Raw genomic sequence first — 27,294 nt, 5'->3', positions numbered from 1 at the left:
AAGAGATACTGAGCCTCCTGGGAGCAGCAAAAATTCCCTGGTTTGCAAATATAAAGGAAGAATGCAGTAGCTTGGGAAAACCAACACTGTGGAGCAACCCAGAGGAAGCATGTTATGCAACCACACGCCTTGAAGTGGTAAAAGCCTACCGTCTGAACAAGCAAGCCGTTGTACAGGGGTGTTCGTCTGTAGGCCAGCTGACGGCCCAATTCTTATTTCTGAAAGATGATTATAGAATAGAACTTTTTTTAGACGACATACACCCACTCCTGGCAAGAAAACTTTGTCCAGTTTAGACTGGGCACCTTGCCGCTCCGTGCCTTATCCTGCGAATGGTCAAACTCTGCCTTGCGAGAGTGCCCAGCCTGCAATTGGGAGGATGAGTCAGAGCTTCATGTCCTTTTTAGGTCTCGCCTGACCCAGCGCATGCGCTGGTTTGGCGAGACTTATTGAGGGGACTCCAAAAAGTGCTACCAGGCCTGCCTAGAGCTACAGTGCATGTGCGCGGGCTCGCGCTTTGCTTGACCGCGATTACTTTTACTTTCGCGGCCGCATGGCCGCATGGCCGCTTTGATGCTTGATCACCTTCTCGGCAGCACGGCCGCTTGGCATAACCAATAGGTCTCGCTTTTGGGACCTTATAAGTATTTAGTTATGCACCTGTTGCATGGCTAAACACTTAAAAGGTCCCAAAGGTGAGACCTATTGGCTATGCCAATGCTTGTTTTTTTGTGTCCTGGTTATAAACCAGCAAGGAAGCGCTGGCTTGTTCAACTGTTTAGCAATTTAGGGTTTGAACAATGTGTATAGGCATTTAGAGTCATGAAGTCTGATACCCGCAAACCCATTGTTTTTGCTGTGTCACGATTTCTGATCTCAATGTGGCGTAGGCGCTGGACTTTTGTAAAACCGTTAGCTCAGCTGCAAGCAGTACATTTCCCTTAATTTTTTAGGGTTTTAACCTATATTTTAAAATCTTTTACTGCTTTTCACTTTAAAATGAATTTATTTTAACAAATGTACTTCTAATGCTGCTTAAAATTAACTGCACCTGTAACGCTTCCATTGAAACTTCTTACATAGTGCTTTTTTCCCCACTTATTACCTCCTGTATAGTACACACTTTGCACATGCAGTTTACTGAGCCGAATGGATTTGGATATGTGGCAGTGTTGAACCATAGAGCTGGATGTCATTTTATTTTATTATTTTTGTATTCCAATGAATTGTATGTACTGTCTATTTTGTACTTTTGTGGTCGTAAAGACCGAAATAAAGTTTTTGAACAAACGAATATTGTGATGATGTGCAGAGACTGGGGTTATGCTGTCAGACAATGCAAGTTTTGGCAAGGCCTTCGTCAGGACTCCGTCACAGTAATCACTAAATGAAGTCATAGACTACATCAGTAGCTAGAATTAAGATGCCCGCTATTTTAAGTGGATATAAAATCTTCCATTGAAAGGACAGGTAACAGGAAATAATAATTTGAATAAGGACATTGTGACTCGTGTTGGTCTTGAATAGGTGAAGATACCCCAAGAAAACCAAACAAAAGTGTGTGAAAAGTGGACATGCAACGGTGCAAATATGTCTTAAAAGTTGGCAAACATGGCATGCATGCAGCATAACTCCAAGGCAATGATATATACATTTAAAAGATGCACGTCAAGAAGGTAAATGGTAACAGCAGAATAAAAAACCACTTATAGCCCTCCTCGTGACAAACCAGGTTAGCCCTATGTTCCTAGCGTGTTGATAATGAAGGGCATACCTATTGTTTGATCAATGGTTGAGACTCAGCATAGGAATATGAGGAAAAGGGTTTAGTTGGTTAATGAACTTGAAGACATTGTCTTCAAGTACAATTCTGAGGCATTCCAGTATGAAGATTTTAAAACTGTGATGTAGTCTGATAATATGCCGCCAGTCTCTGCACATCATCACAATATTATCCTTGACCGCTGATCATGTTATTTTTGAGATAATTAAATATTAGCAATGTATACATGTCTGCACTGCTGTTTTCTATAAACAATTATATGAAGTATGACAACTTAGAAGGAATTTTTATGTTTTATGAACAATTAACAACATGTGTCAAAAATATATAAAAAGTGTTGTAGATAAATGTTGATAATTAAAAAAGAAAATACATACTGGTTTGACATCTGTTCTGACAATTATTGCCAGTATCAATGTTGTAACTCTAGAATTTTTTTGCCCGCTTTAGCTGTTACTCACCGTGCCCAGGTGTGTCTTTTTACTTTATTGATTATTCCCTGTCAGGGCTAATTTATCCTACATACAGGGCCCCGAGTCCTTTTCCAGATAAGCTTACTGAACCTAGTCTATAGTTCTCACAAGGCTTACATGTGAGCTTAGGTAAATATCTCCTCAGCTGAAAATCAGTCTTACATTCATATTGTTACTTGTAGATTATTTTCTGTGCAGCTTTCACTTTATAGCTTACCTGAAGTTACAAATTTAGCTTCAATGAAAACGTTCATGTTTGCCTATGTGACCTAAAAAAACCTTAACAGAACTGGAGGCGGGCATTGTGGGAAATGGAGTCATGAGGAATGTACCTTTTTCTAAAGTGGACAGTGTTCTAGGTTTTTTGTACTAGCTTCTTCTCACAATCTTGTTGTCTTTAATTGCAGTACCGTTTGGTGGTGAAAACCGCTTTAAAACTGCTACTTGTGTTTGTCGAATATGCAGAATCCAATGCTCAGCTTCTCATAAAGGCTATAAACACAGTGGATCAAGGTTTGGGTGAGTACCATAATTTCACTAGTTCAGAAACCTAGCCAGGGCATTCTGTATACGCAAGACTTTATTTTTTTCAGTTCTGAAGAAGAAATCGTATTCATAAGTTAGAAACCTTCACTGCTATCATATTAGCCATACCTATACTATCAGTAAACGCAAATGTGATATCCCCTCTTACAAGGTGAATGAGTGATTGAATGCTTGCTGTAGAAAGCCACTGACTAGAATATTCATTGGATTATGTAAGTGCACTAGATGCATGTTTCCTTTTAATTCCTTATTTGACAGTACAGAGAACTTATTTTTTTGTGAGTGTCCACAAAAGGTAGGGATATCACATGGTTGTGATTAGTGAGTGTGTTTGGCCTGGCAGGGCAAGGGTAAGTGTTTTAGGTCTGCCTAGGGGCATAACCACCGCACTGCGTCCATTCCAGTAAACATGTCCCCTAAGCAAACCAACCTTGTGTCAATAATAAACAACCAACATGCGTTGTGATTATAGTGGTCGTTGTTGGCCGCAGTTTATTAGTATTACATACATAACACGTCTTGGTCATAATTCGTATAACCCCAGGTCATAATTATCATTTGCGAACTATCATATCGTGGTCATAAATCATACATATCTTTAGCATGTTATGCATATTACATTGTGGTGCATTATGTACACTTCCCCAGTTCGTAAATGGCACCGAAAGTTCTTTCGTTAGTTCTTTGTAGTCCTTTCGCTTGTCCCTTCTCGGACTATCGTTTGGTTGGTCTCCGCATGTGGCGGGGGTAGCTTCCCCACAGGAGATAGGCCCCAACTCACTACTGTGTCCGTCTCATTTTTTTCCTGCTGTCCGGCGGGGTCTGAGCTGCGAGTGCCGTCTCCGTTTGCTACCCCCACCTTTGTTCGGCCCACTCATCCTGCCGAGCGGCATCCCAAAGTGAGTGGCCCTCCTCCTACTCACCGCCCTGTCGGTTTGTCTCTCTAGCCAACCATTGTACCATTATTTCTCTGCCACGCCGCCAGGGAGGCTAACGTCATCCTGCGGCTCCCCCCAAGCTCCTTAGGTTTTTTCTTTACTTGCAACCTGTCAAGGCCATTGCCCCCCACAGGTTATCCCTTCCTCCGATTGATGCACCCCATCCTGCCCATACAGTTCAGGACGGCCCTGGTGGATGAGCCCATGCCTGATGCTTTCCAGGCCATTGGTCTTACAAAATCTGACTGCGATGTTCAGCTTCCGTCTAGAGTTATTGACCGCCTTGTGCGACTTTGCTCCCCTCCAATGCATTCTACTGATCACTTCAGACCATATGATGGTTGTACTCCCAAAGCGCTTGGATGCCTCCGTGAGGTCCGCTTGGATGTCCTGCAGGAGGGCCTTCCTTCCCGTCTGTGCCAGGTCGTTACCCCTGAGGTGTATGATCAGTATGTCTTTGTGCCAGCTTGTGTCTGCCTGCAAGTTCCTGAGGGCCGCCGGTAGCTGATTCCACCTCATCCCTGGTTGCCCCACCCAGCGGATGCATGTGCTCACTGGTCGTCCTGTCATCTTGTGGCCCACCCGCTGCCACCAAGTCTGCATTCTGGACACGGAGTGGCCCACTACCCACAGCAGGCGGGGTTGTTTTCCTGCTGAAACAATGGTCAAAATGTAAAACGGTCTCTTTTGGATGGTGGCTGCGCTCCTCCCCCTGTTACAGCCCTTCCTGCTGCCCAGTCCGCGGGTTCTACAGTAATTGGGGCCTGATGTAGGTCTTGTATGCCTGTGACTGCCATCTGCCTACTGCTTGTATCCTTGCTTCGAACAAGCCGTACTGTGCTGCCGAAGTTGCTGCGCCAATCCTAAAAGAGCGGGAGCCAAATGGTGCTGGGGTAGCCCTGCTTTAGCGAGGGCCAGGCGCATCACTGTTGTGATTTGAAACTTGCTTAAGTTGCTCCCATCCTGATGTTTGAAAAACAGCCCGTCACCAGCCGGGTGAGCCACCATGTATATGAACAAGCAGCATACTACGCAGTAGTCGTGATCTTTGATGCACTTCAGCTGTACTACCATTCCCTTGCCGGCCTAGTCCATTTCTTGACCTCCTAAGTAATATCTCAACCAAGGCTGCCCTGGGTCTAACGTCCGCAGCCTGGAGTCACCGCCCCGCCGGCCTACTCTTCCTGGGTGCCACTAGTTCGCCGATTCAAAAGGCCCCCATAAGCTGGCCCAATTTTTTAAAATCTATTGGACACCTGCTGTCTACTTTTTCCCCTTTGGCCCGCTTCCACCCCTCCATTGCCGCTTTGCGGTATTGGGATGGTATGGGGTTCTGTCCTGTGTATATCCTCGTGAAGTGGGCTATGGCAGCCAAGTGGGCCTGCACCCATGAGCTGGATTTTTTGTTGGTGAATGCCCATTGGATAAATAGCTCCACTGCTCTTTGTGTCTCGGCCCTGTTCTCCAGTGTCTGTATGCCCCCTATCTGCATCACTGTTGCTGCGTATTTTTTGTACAGTCTGGTCGCTTCTGGGGCAAGGGCTTGGTTTACCAATGCTGATAAGTCTATCCCGCCAGGCCCCACGGTTGTTTTGTGAAGGGGATCATTACCTTGTCAGCCCCTGGGGCCAATTCCCTGAATCTGTTCATCTGTGCTCTTGACAGGGCGTCCGCTACTGCATTCTCCACCCCCGGTACATGGCGGGCCTTCAGGTCCACATTCCCCTCCAGCTGCAATTTGATCAATGGGCGCATTAGTCTTAGCATGTCAGGGCACCTCACCGATCCCCTATTGATGGCCTGTACTACCCCTTTGTTGTCTGACCACAGCATCAGTTTCATGTTCTTCCAGGCTGTTAAAGCCACTATTATGGGGAACAGTTCCAGAAATTTTATATTGACGGTTATGCCATTGGCCTGCACACCATTTATTGCCCAGGATTGCCCCAAAACCTGTGCTCCCTGAAGCGTCGGTGAACAGTGCTATCTGCCTGGCTGTCACCCAGTCCTCTTTCCAGATGAGGACGCCGTTAAACCTTGCCAAGAATGTGTCCCACATTAGCAGCTCCTGTTTGATCCCAGCCCCAAGTCCGACGTGGTGGTGTTTGTGTGTGTGTGCGCCGCTACCCCGCTCCACAAATATATAGGAGCTACCTGGGGGAGCAGCAGCCTATATGTCTCCCAACAACCATTCCCGCCTTTCAGGTATCGCCCCCCATTGGGCGGTTTGTATCTCGGCTGGCTCCCCCATTGGACGGGGGCCAGGTGCCGTTCTGACGCCCAAGGGGAGGGCGCAGGGGCTACTTGCTCTGCTTCTGGGTGCTTCAGGGCACCCATAACCAGATTCTTACAGGGCTCGGTGTCGGTTATGGTGCTGGCCCCAGAACTCTCCCCTCCCCCCCCCCCCCTCCACCAAGAGGGGCGGCCTCTGCAAAAAATGTATGAACAGATGAGTGAGTCACTAGGTTCTAATATGAGAAGTGAGTTAGTAAGGGCAGCTGCTGCTGCTACGGCAATCCCCATGGGTGTTCCTCTCTGGGGTAGTCCTGTCTGTGAGGGGCTCTTCGTGAACTGAGCTCCTGTGTTTCATAAGAATCGAACATCTCAGAGCTGGTATGCTATTAGTTTGACCGGCCCTGTGTCAACTTGCTCTTTCTCCACTACAGTACTAGGACTAGAGTAGCCACAACAGTTGATAGTTGCACTGCTGTGGATCTGGAATATTACTGTAAGTTGATGGCATGTCTAGGCATGGATATGGGGCACTTGCTTGTCTAATGGCTTGGGCACCAGCGGCTGCTCCTGCTTAATCCAGGGCGGAGGATGGTTACACCCTAGTCCTAGTCTCTAAATCCCTCCAACCCAAGTTAATTATGCGCCATCAATAGGTAACTGAGGGAACTACCAGCTTAATACACTGGCTTTTGGCATTCACAGGCTACCTCTCTTCCCTTAGGCGATAACCCTAGCATAGTAGTTAAAAGCTGCTTGAAGGGAACATGGTCTCTAACTCTGAGGTGAGTTGCACAGAGATATCCATAGTCAAGACAGACACTTAGTAGGCAAGATGCACTGGAGAATTCTAAGACATTCTGCTGGTGTGATTTGAAAAAGAAATTGATCTTTCTCCTCATCTGCAGTATTAGCGACTGTAGATTGTGTGAGTAGGTCTGGAGGTTGCAGGACGGGGGAATGGAGTGTGTTGTTTGAGATGGAATTCAAATTCAATCTATTCAGGTCTGTTAGAAAGTTGCAGGGAAGTGAACGTTTTTGACCGTTGACATAATGTGTTGAGAGGAGGAGGTGTAATGCATGTTAGGAGGAGCAAGTTTGAAAAAGGCTGGTCAGTCAAAATTCCAAGTGGGTGAGAAATGTCCTGGCCAGAGCGCTATAATCATGATACATTCTCCCATGTTATAATTGTTCCACAGTGAAAGGCTATTAAGATATATGTAAGGAAGAGCAAGTTATTACATGATCCCTTTTATGAAAGAATGTGTAGTTGGTGTGACTTGCCTTGTGGGTCTAATCAGAATTAATTCCCCATATACAGATCCCCAAGCACATTGTCCAGTACAACGATGTCCGCATAATAGTATCCTTCCAATAAATTACAGGCTCTGCAAGGAACGTTAAGTACGCGATTCTTGACTATATTATATGTTTTTTCCCGGTAGCCCCTAGAGTGCTAAGCATACCCTTACCCTCCCCCCCGGTGCTTTGCAATTTTACATTTGAGGCAGTTAGAGCTTAATCCTTTAAAACTCTTTTCAGAGATTTTTGTGTGAGATGGTGGTCAAACAAATATCCCTTTTTGCCCCCCTTACATCACACCTCGGGGATTGTAAAGATGCACAGAAGTTTGTGTTGTACTCGGGACTGCCTGGGGAAAATAAAACAAATATGGAAAAATCTGGGTGATTTTTTTCTGAAATTAGACAAAAATGCAGTGCAATAAAATGAGTGGTTTTAGTAAAAAAAAAAAAGACAGCAAAAGATATTCGTCCTCTTTCTTCCTTTCTGAAATGAGTAAAGCGGTAATGAAAACATTTCTTGCATCACGGTTTTGTACCTTTGTAAGAAGTCAGTGGTCGATATTTTGTAATATTGTGGTTTCTTCCTGCAATTTGTTTTGAAATTGATAAGCCATGAAGGTATGACTGAATGAAAAAAAAAAATTTTTTATCGCTTTGAATCTGACACCAAAACAGGAATTTAGACTGAAACTAGACACTTATGAACTCCAAATTCATCAAGGATCAATGTTGGAACACATTTTGTTAAAGTGGAAGTGATAAGTCAAATGTTAAAATTGGAAAAATGAAAACAATCAGCCCTCAAGCAGAGTGCTGCTGCAGCACATCTAGAGCAAGCTCCTGCAATGGCTTTCAAAAATGCCGACATGATTTAACATGTTCTGAAGAACTGGGAGGCGAGGATTAACATAATTGGATAAACTTGGAGTTAAGTATCCATAGTCTGTCAGAGAAATATTATGGTACTTGGGGGCGGAGCTAGCCAAGCCTGCAAGATGGCTGCTTCGTAGGCGAGCTCCTTGCTGTGACCTAACAAACCTTACATTATCCTTCACTCCCAGCCTGTATCATGAGCTGAGAACTAAAGATACCTGCAGCGGAGTACTGTGACGTCCAGGTGTACTAACTTTTGCGATCGAAATCGCTCCTGGGGTGCCTGTAAGCTGCGGAAAGATCGGAGCCGGCACGAGGCCTGCACAGTGCGCATGTGCGTGGGCCCACGACGATGTTGGAAAGATCGTGGAGCGGAGGCGTGAGTTCGCTCGTCTCCCTGGGGAGCGAACCTGCCAAGCCCACGAGGCTGCCTGACGCGACGCTGTGGGGATACGGAGAGCACGATGACTGCGCGATGATGGCTGCTAGGCTCCGACTTCACCGAGAGGTGAAGGTGAGGGCTGCCTGATGCGTGGGTCTGAGATCCAGAGTGAGGCCCTCGTGCAACGAGAGTGCGGCTGGCCGGCGCACTTTCAGACGGCGCTGCGGGGCCCGCGCTGACGGAGAGCACACCGACCCTGCATATTCACGGTCCCCCCCTGGTCTCCCTAGCGTGTGAGGTAAGGAGCGCTCTGAGCCTGAGCTGATCTATACAACATCCGATGGAGGACCCCGCGCTGAACACCTGCTGAGACTGCTGCAAGGTGTGGGCTTCATCCAGTGATTCATGTACTGCGGCCTTCCTACCAGTGGCCTCATTGTCAGGATAGATGATACAGGGGCGTCCAACCTGCCCTGCCTGATCTTGTCTTGTTGGAACACGCGATGTATGTACCAAGTCGGACAGACGCGGCCTTGCGTTTGGCCTCTGCGGTAGTGGGACCACGAGGCGTGAACGCACCGTCACCCTGGGCTCAGGGGGCCTTGTCCAATGATCTGTAGGTATACTGAGACGCATCGGTTGTGCCCCTGTGGACTGGTGTAACACTGTTTTCCCAGACGCATCATTACTACGTGATTGCCCACTGAACTCCAACACTGAGCCAGTCCATATACTCAGCGGTAACGCGTACAACACGGCAGCCATTTAAATAGCTCCTGATTCCCGTCCTACGCGACGCAACACCCCTGATCAGCGCTTCCCTGGCCACGGAACCGTGACAATGGGTAAAACAGACCGGACTCAGCCCAGACTAAACTTTGAACAGGCAAAGAAAGTGACTCACAATGCTTGGGCAGAACAGTCGTCGACGTCTACGGCGAACACACAATCTACTACTGCTGTGGACTTCCAATCTATGTTCATGACGATTCAAGCAACGCCTACCAACATAGATGGAAAAATTGACACTTTAACTTATAGGGTAGACCGGATAGACACACGGAGCGGATCGATATGACAGAGAGACGGATCTCAGACGCCGAGGACGCACAACACCAAACAAACGAAACTGGAGAAGACTGAAAAAGCGGTTGCGGCTATCGTGTCTAAGTCAGAGGACTTGGAAGCGAAATCCCGCCGTAATAATCTACGCTTTATAGGCATAGCGAAATCAACAAACACGGGTAACATGGAGAGATACATTGAGAATCTGCTGGTGACACTGTTTGGCAAAGACAACTTTTCAGCCATTTTTATTGTTGAAAGGGTGCACAGATCGCTTGCTCCGCCGCCTCCACCGGTGGCAAGACCGCGCCCAATTATAGCAAGACTACTGAACTACAGAGATTGTGACACGGCACTCTGAAAAGCTAGAGAGCTGGGCACCCTAATGCATGAGGGACTGACCATCTCCATTTATCCAGATTTCACACAACAGGACCAAGAGGCGCGGAAAAACTTGTGGAAGTCAAGAAAACGCTACGTGACCAGACTATTCCATACGCAATGATCTACCCCGCCCGTCTTCGTGTAACAGAAGGGGGAAAAGCAGAATTTACAACGATCCTAAAGAGGTGCTCAAGTTCCTGCTACTGAGGGGATCACCGGTGCCGCGTAGACTATCGCCCAGGGGTGAACAGGAGGTTCAGGGGCACACTTTGGATGTTGAATAATGAGTTTCTCTTGAATTATGAACTGCATTTGATCTTCGCTCACCGGACAGCCCTGGCAGCGCTACATATGGACACAGATAAGTGCTCACCACGAACTCATAGTATAATTCATCAATTATGACTGGACACGATGGGTGAGGTGTAGTTGCATATGGTGCAGCACTACATATAGCATTGATATGCACTTTGAGTCTTTGTTGGGATGAGGAGGCAGGGTAAGTGGCACTATTACTCGAAGGTGACCCCCCATGTGACGTTTGTCGCTGGGGTTCCCGGCTGGCTGCTTCCACCACCGTGTGTGCACCACACCACATTTTTGGTTCTTTATGGGAATGTTTGGGGGCTTGGGGATGGGGGGGGGGGGTTTGGGTCTACTGTGGGATGGCTTTGGCGAATTAGGCTTGCTGAAGTGGCTTGGGGGGGTGGTTTAGTTTAGAGTTGGGGTTAGTTGATGTGATTGCACCGACTGCACAGAGGAGGCTCATGTTGATTACACTTTTTGATTGTGGCAGCAAGACATTGGCCTTAGCAGGAATGGTGTTTCAGTATGATTATGGGTGAGAAATACAACTGCGTGACATGGAATGTCCGAGGGCTCAATACCCCCCAAATGATTAGGCAGGTGTTCGCATATCTAGATCGCCATGACGTTCAGATTGCACTCCTCCAGGAGACGCATCTAACTGCGACTTCTGAGGCTTAAATCGCACTCAGGTGGGTGGGATATAAATTAGCCTCATCGTACTCTTCATATGCTAGAGGGGTGCTCATCCTAATGAAGCGCGGCCTCACTTTTACACCTATCAGAACATATACAGACACGGAAGGGCGCTGCGCCATGGTACACGGTAAACTAGGCACATCCCTGATCACCCTTATCAACGTTTATGGCCCCATAGCGGATGAACCAGAGACTTGTGTTTGTACAGCACTATGCGAGAGTGGCCTGAGGAGGCCACGGTGTGTGGAGGTGACCTCAACACATATTTAGACCCTCAGTTGGATAAATCAAGTCCGCAAGGCCTACGCACACCTAGGATTGCACAGAGCATTAACGATGCTATGCTTGAATTTGGTCTTATAGATGTGTGGAGGCTGCGAAACGGCTCATCTTTATTACTGGCTTCTTAATGGGGAGGCGAATATCTGGGTCACAGATGTGGTGAGGCTACCGCGCACACTGTCAGATTGTAGTGAATACAGGGTTCTGCTTGCACATTGCTATGTTAGCATAGGCGTATTATTAGTCAAATGCCATTTTGCTGATTTTTGCACACGACACTACAGGTATCTGTTGTTGTAAGTTAAACTGCTTGCTTTTCTTCGCATGAGAACAGTCTGTTTTTCACATCCCTAGACTTACACCGCGACCTCAGTCTGTACACCATGTGCAGAAGTCTTCAAGGTCAAATAACAATGTATGCTGTAGATTCAGGTTGATCGACCCACGCTCTAGACACAACACGCACACAGCTGCAAATATCTGAAACTCGGGTGCCTTTAATATTGCATTGCATGCATGATTCTGGCACTTGGAGAAAAACCTTTCCATCTACAGAGAGCCTTGCTGATCCTGTGATGTGATTCACCTCAGCTGATCTTGGAGGTATGGGGTTCCCCGTTCAAACCTAGAGACCTATTATTATAAAACCTAGCTCCTAGCCAGGGGAGGGTCATACATAAGGTGCTATACAACCTGTTTCCACTATCATTGTAACATGATTTCTCCCTTTGTGTTTTATGGAATTGTAACAATGCCGATTGTTTTATTTCTAATCATTTGCCTGCTTATGTTAGCCAAAATACTGCATCTTAGAGCACGTAGTTAAAAATAAACATTTTAAACTTTTCTGTGTCTCTGATTACTCACGTTGTGGACTGGTTTGAGAATAAAAATGAAAGAGTGAACTTGATTCTCACCATTCCTGAGAGTACCCTAAGTCGCTTGTTCTGGGTTGTCAAATCATTGGTAGCTTCGCTGTAGTACGGAGAACGAATGAGACACTGATGCTAGTCTGGTAGGGGTCTGGGTACTGATGTGAGTTTTTTGGTACACAACAATTCACTGAGGTCCTGGTTTCCTGTGCATGAGCAGAATCCCCGCAACATGGCGCACCTAACGTTTGGTCTTGTATTCGAGACACTTTAGTAGTAGTGCTTATATTTGTCCACAACACCCTCACTCCTGTTTCTGGTTGACAGACATGCTGGATTAGCCTACCGATATGGATAAATTATAGGTTCATTCAAGCTTGAAAATTAGAAAGGTTTGCATTTTGAATTGCTGCTCTATTTGTGCTACATTTCATATAGATTGTTGTACTTCTCTGTGTCCTTATGGGTGATATTAATATAGCACTGCATAGTCACGCAGCGCTCCGGCGTCTTCTGACGCAGTTTGGGGTGCCAGACGATGGTATGTCAGTAATCTTTGTGGTGAGTGCCGATGCAGCGTTCCCCTTTGAGCTTTTCTACTCTTGGGTTCCGTTTCCTGCAATAAATGCGGATGATGAAACATTCCATACTTACACTCCCACTGCGATACCTGTGAATTACACACCATATAGGACACAGGCGATTCCGATTTCGGCATGGCAGTATTGTATTTGGTTTAATGGCGCCCTCCCCCCCGCCGTAACTCCGGTTCGTTTAGGCCCCTTGTCTATCCCTGGGGTCACTTGGCCAGTCTTGGCCGGGTTCACACCACATTCACATTATTTGCAAGCCCCAGTGGACGACGTACGTCAGCTACATACCGCCTTGATAGCGGTACACAGTGCTTTAGTGCAATGCGTCTCACGCAACCTCCAGGTTGAGGCACCTGGGGTTGCAACGCAACCAGTTGGACCGGCCAGGATATCTATTAGTCCCGTCAAGGTTAATTCGGTAATGGGCAAGCGCCCCCAGAATAAGGACGGTATGCCTTATTGGCTTGCAGAGAAATTTGACCAGCTGGAAGCAGTATTTCTTAATATGACTCTTGTGGAAAAACACAGGATTCTAACGATTAGTTTGCAGAAAGAGTTAGTACCTGAGGTGACCGATTGTGAGAACTGGGGTAAAGCTTTTTTTGCAGCAGTTTATGCAAAGTGCTTTGGCACACCGTCCGTGATCAAGCGTGTTCAGGATGAGCACGGTCCAGAGGCGGCGGTCGAGTTGGGAATGAGGCTTGTCGGAGTGTTTGTCGTAGTGTCTGATCTCATCCTTGCTAACGTCAAGGGAGATGCAGTTAACATTCAGGTGTCTAATGCTTTGCGCCTCGTTGCAGAAGCCGATAAACCCTGGCAGTTACTGAAGATTATTGCGGAGGCTCATAAGACTATTGGCCGCAATAGTTTGGGTGTTAAGCCTTTTGCTAAAACAGCAGCTCAACCGCAAACTCAGACGGTTAAGTCTACTAAAGACGACCGTCCAGTTTTTCCTAAACAAAATTGGAAGAATAAAAAACAGGGGAAGCAGCAACAGAAACTAGGGTCCCGTCCTGCATCACCAATACCAGTGTCTACTGAACGCACATATGAGTTGCGCAATCGCGCGAGAATTAGGTCCCCTGATAGATTTCAGATTCATGATCAACGTTCTCCTCGTTCTTCCCAGGAAACGTCGGTCTCACAAGCCGGTGGTGAAGATGCCGGTGGTGAAGATCGCGGCAGAGGTCAGGGTGCCCCGCAAGGATGTGAGCAGCCCCGCCCGGTTGATGGTAAAGGCAAGCAGGATGACTTTCCACGTCAACGCCCACAGCTTCAGAAATAGAAGGTTGCTGCGTTAACCGCAAGGTATGCCACGGGTAGTGAGAACTCAGCTTTGGAACCTGACATGGGCGCTAACGCTTCTAGACAGCGCAGTGGAGGTTACAGTAGTGCGGCAAGCACTGCGTCTGTATCTGAAGGCGATAGCAACTGACACGTTCATCACAGTAGAAACTGCTGACACTAGAGTGACTCCCCCTGACAGACTATATGAAATAGTCCTTTTAAGTGGAGGTGACCTACAACGTACAATAAGAGGGATTTTTTGGGAAAATGTAACTTCTACATATGACATTTTGTTAGCGTAGGCGGACTGGCCCCCACCTTTCGTTTTGGCCGCTCCGAGAGGGGACGAGGTAATCCTCCCTAGTTTCGCGCACACCGTGCCAAAGGAGCATGCGCAGAGCTTTGCAGAAGAGTGGGCTCAGGTGCTTGCACCGGCGTTGTACCGTACTCGGGTCAGATGGATTAAACTCTCGCCCTGACATAAAATTCCATTGCGGTCAATGCCGCAGCCACAACCCCAAAATCCCACGTGGCGAGAAGCAAACGCTCCCGTTGCGGAAATCCTAGACCAATTGGAATATCAAGGTGTAATTGAAACATGTGTGTCGCCCATTAATAATCCTCTTTTCACTGTAACCAAACCTGATGGGTTGTAACGCCTAGTTTTGGATTATCGGGATTTGAACTCTCATTGCCGGACGTGCGCGGTACAGAATACCCACAGTTCTGCCCTGGTTGATAGTCTTATGAGAAAAAGGTTTAAGACCACACTTGACACTTCCAATGGCTTCTATAGTCATAACGTGTCCTCTATTAGTAGTCAATGGACAGCCTTTACTTCTGGTGGCAAACAATAACAGTTCAAAAGATTAGCCATGGGCTATAAAAACAGCCCAGGCGTCTTTGCCGCACGTGATGTCTCTCTGTTAGAGAGCATCGACCCTGATGCGGACTCGTATGTTGATGATATTTATCTCACAGACGAATTATGGCCGCATCTGTGTCGCGTTGACCGCATCATTGTCATGTTTGCGGACTTCGGTTAAAAATTTAACTTTGCAAAATCACACATTGCAGAGTACACAGTGTTGTTTTTGGGCCATGAGCTCAACAACGAAGGACGAGGTTTAGCACCTCACTTCCTGGAGAAATGTGCATGTTTGCTCGCTCCAACAACTCTGAAAAAACTACAATCTTTGCTAGTTTTTTAAAATTTCGGGCGTACTTACATTCCTGATTATGCCCAGCATATCAAGCCGCTATATGCCTTGATACAACCCACTTTTACCAAATCTTGCTGGCTTCCAGAACATTCAGCTATACTGCAATCTTTGCAGTCTGATCTTCTTGAATCTAAATACTTACTGACACGTGACAACCACACAAACCTGGTAATAAGAATTGTATCAGAACCAGTGGGTTTCACGTATTTGACATTTAATGAGGGAGACACAGTCCCTATTGCTTACAAGTCACACTTGTACACTTCGGCTGAAATGCGCTTTTTTTCTGTCGAGAAAGTATTGAATGCTGTGCAGATGGCGATTCTAAAAGAGAGAGCGCTGTCGCAGGGGAAATGCATGTTGGTTGTCAAACTGTATCCTTCCGTTGAGGCAGTGACGAGAGCCAGTGTACTGAATTCTAAAGCTTTGCATCCACGTTGGATAAAATGGGCCACTTCCTTGATGTCTATAGATGTCACGTTTATCTTTGATTCCTCATTGCAAACTCAGGAGTACCTGCAGTATGAATTTGTTCATCCTGCTCCTCAGTTCATGCACCCGCTTGAGGATTACCATTGTATCATTTACATTGACATTTCGGCGCAACAGGCGACGGAATCTAAGCATGCTATTCAGTGGCCTGCGCAATAGTGGTAGGTACCATGGTGAATGGCGAATTAAAGTCCGATGTCGTGCACACGCAGACATTAGGGGACTGTATCGCCCAGATGGCAGAGCTACGTGCTCTGGTGCTTGCACTAGAGTGTGCTGATCCACGTGTGACTACTCTTATTGTAAGTGACTCTTACTACTGTGTGCAGTCTTTCAATGACAATTTATTCTTTTGGACTCAGAACGAATATCGTGATTCCAAATGTAGCACAATGAAACATAAACTGCTTTGAGTTCGAGTTGCAGCACTTAAGGAGCGTCTGCCTCTCGTGAATGTAATTCATACTCTTGGTCACCAGCGCGTACGAGTACATGCTGTTGGTAACAGTTTAGCTGACGAAGCGGCAAAAACAGCAGTGGCAACATATTTAGTGGCAGCAGTTACAAGCTCCAAAAGGAAGATTGATGATGACATCTTGGCAGCTATTGCTGCAACAGAGAAGGGATGTAATTACCCTCAAGATTTCCCTTCTAAATACTCTTATAATTTAAGTCCTGATAAAGTTCCCTATGTGAGAATTAACAACGTTGGTGACAGATTGATTCCCAACGCGGACCGCAGGCTTCCCTTGATAACAGGCGCTCACGAAGGCATGGCCTCGGCTCATGCAGGCGTCTCAGCGACTGTCACTATCTTGCAGCAACGTTACTGGTGGGGTGTATTGTACAAACAGACTTGTGATTATGTCCTTACTTGTGATATTTGCCAGCAGATTAAACCTTCGACTGCTGCACGTCCACCACAAACACAGTTGTATATATCTAATAAACCACGTGAGTGTGTTTATTTATATCACTGCAGTCCTTTCTCTTCTGATACTGCGTATAAGTTCATCTTAGTTGCAGTGGACTCGTGCACACACTTTCTATGGTTTTGGCCACAAAGAAGTGCTGATGCTCGAACTGTCATCGGGGATTTGCATGTCTTTGTGTGAATTTTTGCATGTGGCACTCTCCATTCTGACCAGGGTCCGGCATTCGCCTCTAAGGTGTACAAGGAAGCCATGAGGTCTTTGGGGGTGCAGGTCAAATTTTCGTCTTCATACCGGCCTGAGGGCAATTCTGTTGTGGAGCGGATGAACCATGACTTAAAGCTACCTGACAGCTAGGGTTTTAGGTAATGGCAGAAACTGGTTGGCCCATTTGTATAGCATACAACGTGCACCTAACAATGTCCCTAGAAGGTCTCTGGGTGGGCGGACCCATACGAATTGCTCTTTGGCATGAAAATGTTTGTCCCGGACCTTCATGGTCTAGACATGGCGCCGTCGGCCGCACCCTTTGACGTAGACGATCATTCTGCTGTGTTACAGAACCTACAAGAGGATCGAGACAGTCTTGCAAAGGAACACTTGCCCTCCACAACTGATGCTGCACTTCAGGTTCCGGTAGTTGGCTGGCTACCTCGAGTCGGTGACCTGGTCCGTGAGAAGGTGGAAAACAAGAAGGAATTCGTCCCCTCTTATCGTGCACCTGTTACAGTGCTTGGCGTGCAGGGTACAAGAACAGTCATTTTGCCTCCACTTCCTGGTCGCAAGGATAACCGGTACATCTCCATTAACAATTTCAAATTACGAGTGGCTGATTCTTCTTAGTGTGACTCCAGCAGTCTCTTGTCCAGCAATGCTGAGAAATTCTGTTTTTGCCACGGTGAATACGAACAGGCCTGACATTGCCATCGAGATGTATACAGTTACCAATCCATTATTGAATCCACCAGCTGGTGGTCCCCATGAAGATACTGAGTATACATATCCCACAGATGTGTCGTTGCCTGGTGTGCAGACAGGTGCAGTTGGACCAGTCACGTTTTTCATTTCTCTACAACATCGAGAGCCCCATCGAACATTTCTATTTTTGCTGTTTGGTTTCAAAGACATTTTTTAATTCCCCCTTGGACTTACATTTTGTTGGTGCTCATTTCTATTTTTTTGTTCATGTCGATTGGATTTGTAGTTGTCTTTTTTCGTCTAGTAAATGGACTTTATCTAACCGAAAGATCTGCAATTAGATTAATTGATGGAACTTTGGCCCCCCACTCCTCATCACATATCATGAAGAGGGACCGGACTTTTGTCAATATCACTGCCTGGCCTGTGTTAGATGGGACTGTATGGGATGCTGTAAAATTTGAAATTCATGGCCCAACCGAGGTGATTAATGTCCCCAATGTACTTCGTGTTTCTATGGGGGATGTTGTGAAACAAAACATATGCTCTGATGATTGGGATGTCAAAGCCGTTGATGCTCTTTTTTCTGATTTGAAATATTATGCTGCATTTGATGCTGAAGATTTGTACTTAGACTCAGCGAATTCTGCGGAGTTATTTTGTTACCAGCACTATGGCAATCATTTCCTGCATAAAGCAAATACATTTAGAAGTGTGGTTAATTATACGCAATGGGAACACTGCCCAGCTCCTATTGAAGATAGTTCAACCCTATTGAAGAAATTTACATATTTTACCAATTTTAGTTGATCCAATCCTGAAGCCTTTTATTTCAAAATGACTGCTCGGTCCACTTCCAAAGTGAGACTCACGCACACTAAATTACTGTATTCAAAGTCCTTTATTGATCAATTAGCTATAGGGGGCTATGAGCTGTGGAAAGATACAATGGATCTTAAATCTGTTTGGGGTTCTAAAAGCTGGCAGGTGCAAGGCATAGCAGCTTTACATTGTGCGTGCCTCATCCCTAACCACATGTTGTTTTTGAATTCTACTATTTCACAGACTACTTGCTTTGGATTGGCTACTTCCCAAAAAATTAATGCCCTAGCCATTCCAGGTCTGGGTGCTTATCCTACATGGGACAATCACACAGATATGTCCCTTGAAGAATTGCAGTCCCTAATTACTAATACCTCCTTCAATATTTCCAGATTGGATCCTGAAGGATGGTTGTTATGGCAAACCAGTTCGGATTCATGCCAACATCGTTTTCTGGGTCTGACCCCAGGCTATACACAGGTTTGGGTGGACCCCCGTTTTGAAAACTCCCATTCTGTTACTACATATTCAGTAGGCAAATTATGTCAAAACTGTCTTAAACATTCCACCTTAGCATCAGTTAAACTTCATTTGTCCCAATTGTCTGAAGATGTTGATTTGAATGACTTTGTTAGGGCCCTGTAGGAGACGGGTCAAAAAGATGGGTATATGCTATTTACAACGAAGTTTGGAAATCATCTCAAATTGAAGCTGCTTCTAGATTGAGGGCTATTGATCAAGCTAATTTAGAAAAAGTGCTTGCTGTCGTTGATAATAGCATTGATACTCTTTCTTCCAGAATTTTCACATTAGCTAATATTGTTTCATCTGTTGTGGATATTGTACAGGATGAAATGTCTGTTTTATACCATGGTCAAAATCAATTGCGTTCCATAATGCAGTTTGCGTGGACTTTACAAACATTGAAATCTGGGAAAGTTCCTTGGGGCTACATGAATACCTCATCTCTGTTTTTACCGTTTAATCTGACTGAAAAGCTACAGTTTTTGTTCATGAAGGATGCAACATATTCGCTTTTGCACATTGAAAAGTTGGAACCTTTACCATTTCTGTGGCCGGATCTAAATCGGCTGTATGGTTCATTCATGGGTTAAGAACACTACCTTTTCCCTTGTTTAAGTTCAGTTCATGTATGAAACACTATGCCTTAGGCAGATATGAACCATTGGGTAGCGCTTTTCTCCATGAAATTTGGTCGTTCCCATTCACATACAGGTGCCTGAGAGAGGGTAAAGAAGTTTATTTGAAGGGAGAGGAGTGCACTTCTACACCTGATCACTCACTAGTGGGCAAAAATATACAATTGCACTGCATGTGTAACACCCAAGCCCCAAATTTAGCTTGCATTTTAAAGGGAAATCCAGTGCCAGCTATAACACCCACTTTCACGTTACTAGCGAACGGTAGTTATTTGCTTTTAAATAATGAAGCGTGCTGCAGGATGCTACCAGGGATTCCGTACATTGTAACTGTCTCCCAACGTGTAGTTTGCTGTAAAAATGTGCTTCTCCCTCCCCCGCATGGGAGACTCGACATTACCATCTGGCCTTCCATACCAACCTTGAAAGTAGAGTTCAACAAGATGAGAAGAATAAGGGCTCTATTGTCCAAAAAAGAAGTCGCCCTAACTTCTTCTCGTGAAACATTTGTCCTTCACATAGCTAACACCCGCACCGAGGTGCATGCGCTTTTGAATACTGATCTCCCACTTCATTTTGGCGCTCTGATTCACACTATATTCAATGCCTCGTCAACAACTGGCTTGGCGCATTTTTTCAAAGTTGTGGGCTTCGGCCTTGTGACCTCGTTCCAAACAATATTTGGTGTGATACCGGCATTTTTCCCTTCTTATTTTTCCCAGCATCTTCGGCGGGTTACCATTAATTCTCACCTTGGCTGCCGGTGTGCTGCTGTTGATTTGTTTGCTCCGAAATGGCTGCACAATCTGTGTCACAAGACAGCCTGACCCGGCTGTTCCAGCTTCGCAAACGGATGCTTGAATACTATGGAACGCTACCTCTGGCCACTTTGAGTGTAGCCTATGGATTATCCTTTCGGTTCTCATACTTTACTTGCATGCAACCTGTGTTCCATTGCCTGGATTGTTCATTTGAATTTGATTTGTCTCTCTCCAATACGGCGTCTCCTGCCCCGGATTATGATCGAATGCTGAGTCCCTTAGTAGCTCATGAGTTGGACTGTTCTGGTATCAGGATTATGACCTGCGTGACTGTGCATGGAGTTCTAGGGAATTGAGATATATGTGCAGCGGCACATGGTTTCCTGGCACAAAGTTACCTCGAAGAACACGCAACTTGTTCTCTGATGGTGCTAGAGGCTTCGGCTATCGAAGAACATGTATGTTCGTTTAGTTTATTAAATTGGATGGCTGAATCCTTTACTGATGATAACAATGACTTCCTCTTAGAGGCTGTTGCAACATACTGTGCCTATACACTGATGGATTAAATTAGCACTTGTCCATCTTAAAAGCATACGGTTCTTAAAGTTTTGTAATTTTTTTTTTCCTCTCTTAATGATGGGCAGTGTACCGCCCCTTCGTGTTTTTTGTTTACCTCACAACTTTGAACTTATCACTTCCAAATGATCCGATTTGACAAAATATCAACTTGGTTCTGTCTCACTCAAACTTGAACTCTGCGTTCCTAAATTGCTTCCCTTTTGTTCGTGGTCCGATCAGGGGAGGGTGTGGTGAAGACAGGGTTCTGCTTGCACATTGCTATGTTAGCATAAGTGTATTAGTAGTTAAACGCCATTTTGCCACTTTGCCACTTTGCCGCTTTTTGCACACAACACTACAGGTATCTGTTGTTGTAAGTTAAACTGCTTGCTTTTCTTCGCATGAGAATGGTCTGTTTTTCACATCCCTAGACTTACACCGCGACGTCAGTCTGTACACCGTATGCAGAAGTACTCAAGGTCAAATAACAATATATGCTGTTGATTCAGGTTGATCGGCCCACGCTCTAAACACAACACGCACACAGCTGCAAATATCTGAATCTCTAATGCCTTTAATACTGCATTGCATGCATGATTCTGGCACTCGGAGAGAAACCTTTCCATCTACAGAGAGCGTTGTTGATCCTGTGATGTGATTCACCTCAGCTAATCTTGGAGGTTCAAACCTAGAGACCTTCTATTATTATGAAACCTAGCTCCTAGCCATGATTTCTCCCTTTGTGTTTTATAGAATTGTAACAATGCTGATTGTTTTATTTCTAATCGTTTGTCTGCTTATGTTAGCCAAAATAGTGCATCTTAGAGCACGTAGTTAAAAATGAACATTTTAAACTTTTCCGTGTCTCTGATTACTCACGTTGTGAACTGGTTTGAGAATAAAAACGAAAGAGTGAACTTGATTCTCACCATTCCTGAGAGTACCCTAAGTCGCTTGTTCTGGGTTGTCTAATCATTGGTAGCTTCGCTGTGGTACGGAGAACGAATGAGACACTGATGCTAGTCGGATAGGGGTCTGGGTACTGAGGTGAGTTTTTTGGTACACCACAATTCACTGAGGTCCTGGTTTCCTGTGCATAGTTCTGTGCATGAGCAGAATCTCGCAACATGGCGCACCTAACGTTTGGTCTTGTATTCGAGACACTTTAGTAGTAGTGCTTATATTTGTCCACAACACCCTCACTCCTGTTTCCGGTTGACAGACGTGACGGATTAGCCTACCTACCTGGATAAATTATAGGTTAATTCAAACTTGAAAATTTGAAAGGTTTGCATTTTGAATTACTGCTCTTTTTGTGCTACATTTCATATAGATTGTTTTTCTTCTCTGTGTCCTTATGGGTGATATTAATATAGCACCGCATAGTCTCGCAGCGCTCCAGCGTCATCTGACGCAGTTTGGGGTGCCAGACGATGGTATGTCAGTAATCTTTGTGGTGAGTGCCGATGCAGCGTTCCCCTTTGAGCTTTTCTACTCTTGGGTTCCGTTTCCTGCAATAAATGCGGATGATAAAACATTCCATACTTACACTCCCACTGCGATACCTGTGAATTACACACCATATAGGACACAGGAGATTCCGATTTCGGCATGGCAGCATCGTATTTGGTTTAATGGTGCCCTCGTCCACGCCGTAACTCCGGTTGTCTAATCATTGGTAGCTTCGCTATAGTACGGAGAACGAATGAGATACTGATGCTAGTCGGATAGGGGTTCTGGGTACTGAGGCCAGTTTTTTGGTACACCACAATTCACTGAGGTCCTGGTTTCTTGTGCATAGTTCTGTGCATGAGCAGAATCGCCGCAACAAAATCACAATCCAGTGGTGCATACATTCAGAATTATGACTAACATGCACCGACCCTGTGTGTGGCGCTTTCGCACGCAGGCACTTCTAGACCCTATCTATAATGACGCGATATGAACAGCCATAGAACAGTACTTTGAAAGTAACACAGGTACAGTAGAGAGCGTGGCCACACTATGGGAGGCTTTTAAAATAGCCATCAGAGGGGTTTGCATCAGCACCACGGCAGGTATTCTAAAAGATATCGGGGCAGCTCGCTCAGACTGAACACAAACTGTCAGAGTTAGTACATCAATACACAATTGCACCCTGTCCCGAGATTTTAGCACGCACTCATGAATTACTACTAGACTATAACTCTTTGGCGTAATCCGAGATCCGCTACATAGCGCGTAGGCAGGTGGCTCAGGCCTATGGGAGGGAGGGCGCCTGGGCCGTAACCTGGCCACGAAAATCGAAGTCCGTGAGGACTATCGTCACATTACTAAAATCACAGATCAGCACGGGACGGCTCACCATGCCCCTGCGGGGATAGTGGAACAATTCCGCAGATTCTAATCTGACCTATATACGTCACAGGGGAGTGCAGTGGAACCAGACTTACACGCCTATTTATCCGACATAGCTTGCGCATGGCTAGCGGATCATCACCGTCAATATCTAAACCAACCAATAGGGGAGGCAGATATAAAGGCGGCAATACGTTCACTGCCCAACCAGAAAGCGCCAGGACCAGATGGGCTCACAGCCGAATTCTACAAAGCATACATTGATCTAGTTACACCCCACATGCTTGAAATGTATGCGGAGGCGCACGAATCTGGCGTGCTGCCACCGTCTCTTCGCCAAGCCCTGATCATTATATTGTTGAAAAAAGATAAGGCTCCAGACATTTGCGAATCTTACCGACCGTTGTCGTTAATAAATCTTGATGCCAAGATTCTGGCAAAGATACTGGCTACTAGATTGCAACCCCTAATGCCCAACCTGGTCCTTCCGGATCAGTCAGGTTTTATTCCGGAAAGATCTACGTCTCCTAATTTAAGAACTATCTTTGCCATGTTTCATATCTTAGATCCTGACTTATCCGCTGCCGCGGTCGTCCTGGATGTGGCAAAGGCGTTTGATTCCATTGAATGGTATTATATGTTTCACATACTGAGACATATAGGATTTCCGCCACTTTTTCTCGGTTGGGTACAGCTCTTATATGCCAACCCTTCAGCGCTAGTGCGCATCGATGGACTGACGTCACAGCCATTTCGAATTTACAGAGGCACTCGTCAGGGGTGCCCGCTATCGCCTCTACTGTTTGCGTTGGCTCTAGATTCGTTGGCGTACATTATTCGACAACGTTACAGGGAATCGGCACTCAATTTTTTGCATTGCCTGGTCGGCATATTACTCTACGCCGACAACATGGTATTATTTTTAAGAGAATCACGTCGGTACTTGGCTGGAGTACTGAGGGAATATATACGCTTTGGACTTTTCTCGGGTCTGCAAATCAATTTGGATAAATTGATAATTATACCACTCACGACCAAAACGGTCGCTCCCAGGGTGGACTACCCCTAGGTGTGGACCACAGAGCCTGTGAAGTATTTGGGGTTCTGGGTACACCGCGACCCCGAAATAGTGATTAGAGAAAACTATGGCAGGGCATGCACCTCTTTGGAACAGCAGGTGGAAAGATGGAACAGGCTACCACTTTCCCTAGCTGATCGTATAGCGATCATCAAAATGGTTATACTTCCATGCTTCCTTTATTTATTTGCCAATATTCCAATTAAGCTGACATGACAGTTTTTCAAGGAGGTGCAATCCTCTCTTATTCGTTTGATATGGGGGGGGTAAGCAGGCCAGAGGAAGTTGGTCCACACTGACACTAGATTATGCTAAGGGAGGCTTTAGCGCACCAGATCTCATTCTATACTATTTATGTGCTCAGGCACAATATGCCTATTATTGGTTCAAACTGCACGTGTATACTCCACATGTTACGGTGGAAGACTGGGATGCACACCCGGTTCCGCTATCTGGGGTTCTCACACATACTCATAGAGGCACGCCACGAACAGAAATTAACACACTGGACACAACCATAGGAGCATGGCAAGCTATAGGTACTATGACTAATAAGCTCCCTATTTATGCGCCGGCCCTGCCCCTAGCACATCATGCGGCCCTCTCGGTGACACGAGAAGAGGGCCCTATTAGTGCCCTGAGGGAAGTGGGTCTCGTGACCGTGTAGGACGTATACCCGGATGGACACTTTCTCACGGCAGAAAACCTGACATACGTAACCAATCTCTCGCTACTGTTCAACTTTACCATACACAGACTACGACACGCGGTTAAAGCTCACTACCACACTTACTCAGATGAACCACCAACGTTGCAAGCTTTACAAATGCTATTAGTGGCACCATCTAGATGTAAATTGGTAACAAAACTTTATAGAGAGGTAAGAGAAGAGCGAATCCCTAAACCGGATAGAAGCCTAGACAGATGGAATCGCAGTTTAACCCCTCCACTACTAGAAGACGAATGGGAGCATGTTTGCAGACTGTCACGCCTAATTGCAATTTGTGCATTATACACTTTAAATACCTCCACCAGATTCACCACACCAACGCCAGGCTGCATAGGTGTGGCCTTAGGGAAACAAGTAACTGTGAACGTTGTGGCCATCCCGACGCTGAGTTTCTACATCTTGCATGGGAATGTAGACGTGTGCTATTGTTCTGGGAGGGGGTGCTGCAGCATATATAGGAAATGACGGGAGTTGTACTGCAATGTACACCTACAATTTGCTTATTGTGTTATGTACCACAACTGAAAGGGGCGATGGGTAAATTTGTGCACATCGCACTATTGCTGGCCAAGCACCGTGTAGCACTACATTGGGAAAGTGCAGTAGCCCCAAACACCAAGAACTGGATTAAGGAAGTGGTGTATTGTAATGATAATCTTGCATTGTATGCAGAAGAACTGCCCACAACATCTAGACCCAGAGACATATGGGAACCGCTCCGACAATACCAGCAACTCCAAGCTGTCAATGTGCCACAGTCTGATTAATGAGGTCTTATTGTAGTAAGCATATCGCCTGACCACTAATGTACATCATGATGATAGTGCGATGAGTACTTGAAATGTTCCTTTATGTGTAAGGTCGATCACAAAATGGTTGTACGTTTTGTAATTGTTATACTGCTCAATAGGGCAGGTACCTATTGAATTGCTTGAAATGCCAATTAGCAAATTAAAAACAATATATATATATATTATGGTAATCTGAAGAATTAAAAACGCAAAAATAGGCCTTTAAACGGCTAGAGCGGCTCTGGAGGAGCGGCTACTGTAAGACTGATAGAGGCCTATAAATTAAGTCTCTCGTCTTACAACAGATTACTCTTGGATACCAAAAAGAGGTTCTTTTCTGAGCAGAGAAATTTGGCAAAATCCTCTTCTAAAGAACTCTTTAAAACCCTTGATAAATTTACGTCCTCCGAAACGCCCAAAATTCAGAGTAGCCCTGAACTGTGTGAAAATCTTGCTTCCGCTTTTCAATTAAAGGTGTAAGCCATCTTTTCATCTTTTTCTCTCACACAGGCTACTGATAAAGAAGCCTCTGCCATGGTGGTACCTATTGTGTCAAATGTAGCAACAACACTAGACAGCTTTTCTCCTTTAGAGACACAAGACTCAATTAAACTCCTGATGTTGATCCAATCAGACTCCCCTTTGGATCCATGCCCGGCTGATGTGATCAATCAAATCCCAGATACCATTACGGCAGCTCTTACTCCCTTGTTCAACGATATCTTAAAGTTGGGCCATTTCCCCAAAAAATGGAAAATGGTATCTATTCTGCCTTTCCCAAAAAAGAGAACCTCGACCCCAAAGACCCGAACAACTACAGACCTATTTCCCACCTCCCATTACCTGCAAAAATGATCGAGAAAGCCCTGAATGTGCAACTCAGCTGGATCCTGCAGACCAATAACATTCTAGATCCAACGCAATTTGGATTCAGAGCTGAATATTGCACCGAGTTGGCTCTGATCAAGTACACCGAGGAGGTTAGAGAGGCCTTGGACCAAGGAGGCACAGCGATCTTGATCATGCTGGACCTCTCGGCGACTTTCGATATGGTCCATCCTAAGGTTCTGATGGACCGGTTATCAGAAAATGGGGTTCAAGGCACGGCCTGGAACCTCCTTAAATCTTTTCTCACTGACAGATCGCAATCAGTGGACCTGGTTAAGGCTAGGTCTAAGCCTTTCTCCCTGCCGTGTGAGGTGCCTCAGGGGTCTTCCCTGAGCCCTACACTTTTTAATGTATACGTGTCGCCGCTGGGAGCCCTGATAAGGTCTTTCGGGTTCCAACTGACATCTTGTGCGGATGACACGCAAATAGTACTCTCTCTTCAGCGTGGCCAGGAATCTGAAACTGGAAGGAAATGCCACAACTGCATGAAAGCCATTTCGGGTTGGATGGCGTCCAACTATCAGAATTAATTCTGGAAAAAAAGAAGTTATCATTTTCTGTAACAACTTGAATATCTGGACA

The 27,294-nt window shown here is 45.7% G+C and overlaps 1 protein-coding gene across 3 annotated transcripts in view; it reads left to right on the top strand.

Moving 5' to 3' along the window:
• LOC146775817 (FH1/FH2 domain-containing protein 1-like) overlaps positions 1-27,294 on the top strand; it is a 2,636,482-nt gene that overhangs the window by 786,769 nt on the left and 1,822,419 nt on the right. For all 3 annotated transcript variants that reach the window (XM_085639988.1, XM_085639986.1, XM_085639987.1), the window contains exon 7: positions 2,664-2,775. In XM_085639988.1, the coding sequence (XP_085496114.1) occupies positions 2,664-2,775 (112 nt within the window). The remainder of the gene's footprint in view (positions 1-2,663; positions 2,776-27,294) is intronic.

Source organism: Triturus cristatus, chromosome 12 (genome assembly GCF_964204655.1).
Source record: "Triturus cristatus chromosome 12, aTriCri1.1, whole genome shotgun sequence".
NCBI lineage: Eukaryota > Metazoa > Chordata > Amphibia > Caudata > Salamandridae > Triturus > Triturus cristatus.
The sequence above is the reverse complement of the archived record's forward strand: the minus strand, read 5'-3'. Positions and strand labels throughout refer to the sequence as shown.